This window comes from Agrilus planipennis, unplaced genomic scaffold, assembly GCF_000699045.2.
Source record: "Agrilus planipennis isolate EAB-ADULT unplaced genomic scaffold, Apla_2.0 scaffold135, whole genome shotgun sequence".
NCBI lineage: Eukaryota > Metazoa > Arthropoda > Insecta > Coleoptera > Buprestidae > Agrilus > Agrilus planipennis.
In genome coordinates, this window is record NW_020438876.1 from 13,417 (window position 1) to 18,974 (window position 5,558).

General features: G+C 31.3%; 2 protein-coding genes across 3 annotated transcripts in view; both read right to left on the reverse strand.

The window, feature by feature from the left end:
- The window catches only part of LOC112906670 (stAR-related lipid transfer protein 7, mitochondrial-like), an 8,552-nt gene extending 6,883 nt beyond the window's left edge, over nt 1-1,669 (reverse strand). Inside the window, exons 1-3 of the mRNA XM_025981267.1 lie at nt 1,562-1,669; nt 1,233-1,501; nt 1-692 (exon numbers count right to left, since the gene is read on the reverse strand). Of these exons, the coding sequence (XP_025837052.1) occupies nt 1-692; nt 1,233-1,501; nt 1,562-1,631 (1,031 nt within the window). The 5' untranslated portion in view covers nt 1,632-1,669. The remainder of the gene's footprint in view (nt 693-1,232; nt 1,502-1,561) is intronic.
- Nucleotides 1,670-3,171: 1,502 nt separating this feature from the next.
- The window catches only part of LOC112903995 (stAR-related lipid transfer protein 7, mitochondrial-like), a 9,532-nt gene continuing 7,145 nt past the window's right edge, over nt 3,172-5,558 (reverse strand). Inside the window, exons 2-4 of one of the 2 annotated variants that reach the window (XM_025981408.1) lie at nt 5,040-5,530; nt 4,711-4,979; nt 3,172-4,170 (exon numbers count right to left, since the gene is read on the reverse strand). In XM_025981408.1, the coding sequence (XP_025837193.1) occupies nt 3,319-4,170; nt 4,711-4,979; nt 5,040-5,487 (1,569 nt within the window). In that variant the 5' untranslated portion in view covers nt 5,488-5,530 and the 3' untranslated portion in view covers nt 3,172-3,318. Of the gene's footprint in view, nt 4,171-4,710; nt 5,531-5,558 lie in introns of both variants that reach the window. The other variant, XM_025981407.1, reaches the window with a different exon arrangement.

Genomic DNA, 5,558 nt, shown 5'->3' on the forward strand with positions numbered 1-5,558 from the left:
GTTTTCTTTTTATGGTGTTCTTCATTTTCATTGTTCTCTGCATCCGAGTAATCGTCCCTCGAGTTATCATTCGTTCCCCTTTTGATTTTCTTATTCTTATCTTCTATGTTATAATTTTCCTTCAAGTCCTCTTTAATTTTACTCAGAACTTTTTTTATGTCGTCCTTTATGTCGTCTAATTTATGTTCCACATTTTCCTTTATATTTTCAAAAGCTTTTTCAAGTTCTCCAGCATTAAGTCCAAATACCTCGTCATTTGCTACGTTACCAACAAGTTTCGGCTTTCTGTCACACTTCTTCTTTTTACGTTTTCGTTCGCCACTTCGATCTTCCAAAGTGCAAATACAGCTATTACCTGTTCGTTCGCAGAAGGGTTTGTAGTGTTTCGTTGCTTCCCTGAGACGAGTTAGAAAATCAGGCATGGCCCTCATTGCCACCCACGAATTAATGCTGTTGGGGATGTTAACTCCAGGGTTATCGAAGTAAGTTAGGACGAATTCGATACCAGGCTTGTCTAGTTCGGTGTATGGTTTAACAACCATTGCAGAAAAATAGTCTGTCACCCTATATTTATCCTTTTGAACTGGATACGAAGGGTGTGTTGTACTTTGGCTAATTATGACGATTATCTTTTTGTCGCAATCCACTGTAAAACGACGGTTGAACACATAGTCACGATTGGTGAAGAATTTCTGAAAAGAAAAAGAAAAGCTTCAAATAATAATCATTATATAAATAAACGTTAAAATTAACATTTTTTTTTCTTAAAACATAATAGTGAATGTACAAGTAGTAAATAATGTATTAAATAATATGAAATTTGAACTTTTCATACATCAAGTTAATATTTTTTAAATACAGTAAATTCGATTATAATGAGTAATTTTTGAATAGTTAGTGCAATAGATAACATGGTGAAAATAAAATTAACATTATATATTTCTTTAACTTACTAAAACTAATTATTCAAATTAAATCTCCTTGCCTTATTCTATAAAAACCATTAACAATGTATTGAATGCAAAAAAGGAGAAAGAAAAAAAAATGCAGGGTATTTGAGTGTAATTTTACTTTACAGAGTCCTTGCTGTGTTGCTATAAAGTTAATTTGTTTTGCATGGTTTGGATTATTTCCAAATATTATCCTACTAAAAATAGTGTTTACCTTTGTGCTAAAGTAAACATATTATTGCATACAACATAGAAATAAAAAAAATAGAAAGCATTACATACTGGCCATTGCATTTCCCAGTAAATGATGTCACTATTCGACTCTGTATTTGGATCAGCCTCTACTATATCTAGTTGAATTGCTGTATTGTCCCATTCTTTGCGGTATTTTGTATCTATCTGTACATTAAGAAAATCTTCACCTGATACATCATGATAAGACCCATAGACTTTGTATTCAAAATTGCCAGAAGAATGGGGCCTTCTCCATACTATCATATCCTGTTTCTCGATGAATACAGACCACTCGTCGTAAGTCTGACGATCTTTACCTGCACAATGAGAAACATTTATATAACCAACATTATTACTATCTACTTTCCTTCCAGTACATGTAGAACATGATATGGTCTTGGATTTTAGCAAATATGCATAATTAAATGCATCAAAATGCTTGACCATTTCTTCATCTTTGATACGATTGGTGTTCCAGTCATACACAGAAGATAATAAAAATAATTATTAATCATTTAACAAAAAAACTGAATCGATTTTTGTTATCCCTGGATTTTAGTTAACATACATGAGTAGCAAGGTAAGTTAATTTTAAGATTTGGTAAGGCCATTTGAATTTCCTCTTTGTTTTTACTGACCTCTTGGATTTCGACTTGGATGTGCCCCTTTTGGCCGTGGCCGTAGTCTTTTTTCCATAAGGAGTTGGAGGGTATTTTGCAGGAGCCCGGTGCCTGAAGCAAAAAAAAAAAGAACTTTCTAAAGTACACACAAAAAGTTTTACAGAAGTTTTAATATTTTAATCTGGTGCTAGGCCCAGACAATTATACAAAAAAGAAAATTAATACAAAATTATTAATTGCATTTATAGTTACATAAGGAACTAAAACAATAAAACTCTTCGTATGTTCCATAAAATAAAGAGTTTTGTTGCATTAGTTTCTTATTTAATTACAAATGTACTATCTAGTACCAACAGCTAAATTCATCGCATTTATAATTATTAAATAATTTGAAAGCTTACCATAATTTAAAATTTTCTAACTTCCCGTTTCTTCGAAAATGGTCCTATCTATCCTACAACCATGACTCCTTCCTGGATGGTATTGGATATCACCATAACAAATGACCCAAAACATATTTGCAAAAAGAATAACAAACTAATATTAAAATACAGTATATACATATTTGGAAAACAAATGTAAGTAGGTGTTTCAATTATTATTGGGTAAAGTAAATTTTACTTTTAACCATTAGATAATTATTGAAATGATGGACCCTTTTAAATCGTTAATGTAGTAACATTAATTACAGTTATTGTAATAATATAAAGGCAATAAAACAAAAATGTTTAAGAACTTCGACGTACCTTTTAGGCAAATTATTTAAAATTAATTGTAAGAAAACAAACTTGACTTAAATATCATGAGAACTTATGAAGTAATTATAAAATGTTAACAAATACCTTAATTTATAACTAATGTTTTAATGAAAGACAGACAAGACTTACACAAAACAGTAGATAAAACAAACTAAATTTTTAACAGCTTTAAAGTAGAACTTTCTCAAAAAAATCTTACCTTACAACTTACATATCGAAATTCTTTTCTCATAGTCTGTTATCCCCTACACTTTAATGGTTGCACCATTGCACCAATCGTTTATGTGGATTCACTTTACAATAAAAAAATATTAACATTTTAAACTGTAAAGTACGTATTATTCAACGGTAATAAATATACAGTGCATGTTTTATCTCTTAAATGTAAATAAGATTGTAAACAAGACTAGTTATTATAAAAAAAGCATATAAAAATATTTCTTGCTGTTACAGTTAGTATTTTTGTGACGATGGTTATCAAAACGTTGCGCCAATATATACATAAATGAATTACCGTGATATCAGAATAAAAACTTTGGAAAAATTGCAATAAAAAATGCAGCACATGTATATTGTTAGCAGAGGGCAGTACAAGAATTTAAAATGTCGTGTGTTACACATATTTGGCATTTTTAAAGTCGCTTAAATTCTCTCTTTTTTTGTTTTGTGTTACCTGTTGACAATTAATTAGTATGGTTAACTAGGATAAGTACTACTTCTACAATATAAAAAATTGGATAACATAAACTATCCCCATCATCTGTGATAATAGTCGTAGTCGTAGAAATGTCTCCAAAACTTTTTCCTGTCTTGCTCATTTCTTACAGCAGGCGTAGGAGAAATAAGTATTTCCTCAGCTTCTTTATTGGCACCGGCAACGTTTGGTTTTTTTGGTTTTACAGGATGTTCTTTATTAGTTTTCTTTTTATGGTGTTCTTCATTTTCATTGTTCTCTGCATCCGAGTAATCGTCCCTCGAGTTATCATTCGTTCCCCTTTTGATTTTCTTATTCTTATCTTCTATGTTATAATTTTCCTTCAAGTCCTCTTTAATTTTACTCAGAACTTTTTTTATGTCGTCCTTTATGTCGTCTAATTTATGTTCCACATTTTCCTTTATATTTTCAAAAGCTTTTTCAAGTTCTCCAGCATTAAGTCCAAATACCTCGTCATTTGCTACGTTACCAACAAGTTTCGGCTTTCTGTCACACTTCTTCTTTTTACGTTTTCGTTCGCCACTTCGATCTTCCAAAGTGCAAATACAGCTATTACCTGTTCGTTCGCAGAAGGGTTTGTAGTGTTTCGTTGCTTCCCTGAGACGAGTTAGAAAATCAGGCATGGCCCTCATTGCCACCCACGAATTAATGCTGTTGGGGATGTTAACTCCAGGGTTATCGAAGTAAGTTAGGACGAATTCGATACCAGGCTTGTCTAGTTCGGTGTATGGTTTAACAACCATTGCAGAAAAATAGTCTGTCACCCTATATTTATCCTTTTGAACTGGACACGAAGGGTGTGTTGTACTTTGGCTAATTATGACGATTATCTTTTTGTCGCAATCCACTGTAAAACGACGGTTGAACACATAGTCACGATTGGTGAAGAATTTCTGAAAAGAAAAAGAAAAGCTTCAAATAATAATCATTATATAAATAAACGTTAAAATTAACATTTTTTTTTCTTAAAACATAATAGTGAATGTACAAGTAGTAAATAATGTATTAAATAATATGAAATTTGAACTTTTCATACATCAAGTTAATATTTTTTAAATACAGTAAATTCGATTATAATGAGTAATTTTTGAATAGTTAGTGCAATAGATAACATGGTGAAAATAAAATTAACATTATATATTTCTTTAACTTACTAAAACTAATTATTCAAATTAAATCTCCTTGCCTTATTCTATAAAAACCATTAACAATGTATTGAATGCAAAAAAGGAGAAAGAAAAAAAAATGCAGGGTATTTGAGTGTAATTTTACTTTACAGAGTCCTTGCTGTGTTGCTATAAAGTTAATTTGTTTTGCATGGTTTGGATTATTTCCAAATATTATCCTACTAAAAATAGTGTTTACCTTTGTGCTAAAGTAAACATATTATTGCATACAACATAGAAATAAAAAAAATAGAAAGCATTACATACTGGCCATTGCATTTCCCAGTAAATGATGTCACTATTCGACTCTGTATTTGGATCAGCCTCTACTATATCTAGTTGAATTGCTGTATTGTCCCATTCTTTGCGGTATTTTGTATCTATCTGTACATTAAGAAAATCTTCACCTGATACATCATGATAAGACCCATAGACTTTGTATTCAAAATTGCCAGAAGAATGGGGCCTTCTCCATACTATCATATCCTGTTTCTCGATGAATACAGACCACTCGTCGTAAGTCTGACGATCTTTACCTGCACAATGAGAAACATTTATATAACCAACATTATTACTATCTACTTTCCTTTCAGTACATGTAGAACATGATATGGTCTTGGATTTTAGCAAATATGCATAATTAAATGCATCAAAATGCTTGACCATTTCTTCATCTTTGATACGATTGGTGTTCCAGTCATACACAGAAGCCCCAACTACAGCTAGCATGACATCCTTTCTGTTCTTGAAAAGTTGTAATTTCAGTTGCCTCAAAAGTTCCTTTAAATTTTTTTCGTTCCAAAAACGATAGTAAATACAAATTAGCTGGTGTCCTTTCCTGATACGAAATGCCAAGATGTATTCCCACTGGCTAACCCATGTTTTGAACAGTCTTATCGAATGGCTACTAAAATTACTCAATTTCAACGAGTCCTTTAGCGACTTCGAAATCGTTTCATTGCTCAACGTTGCTTTTGCCCTGGTACGAAGATTTTTTACGTAAGAAGCCAATAAATTATTCGGAAAAAGCTTCCCAAAAATCATTTTGTTTCACAACACTTTGTAGGTTAAAAACTTCACAAGTTACATAAAATGTTTTAAATATTGGAGCGTTA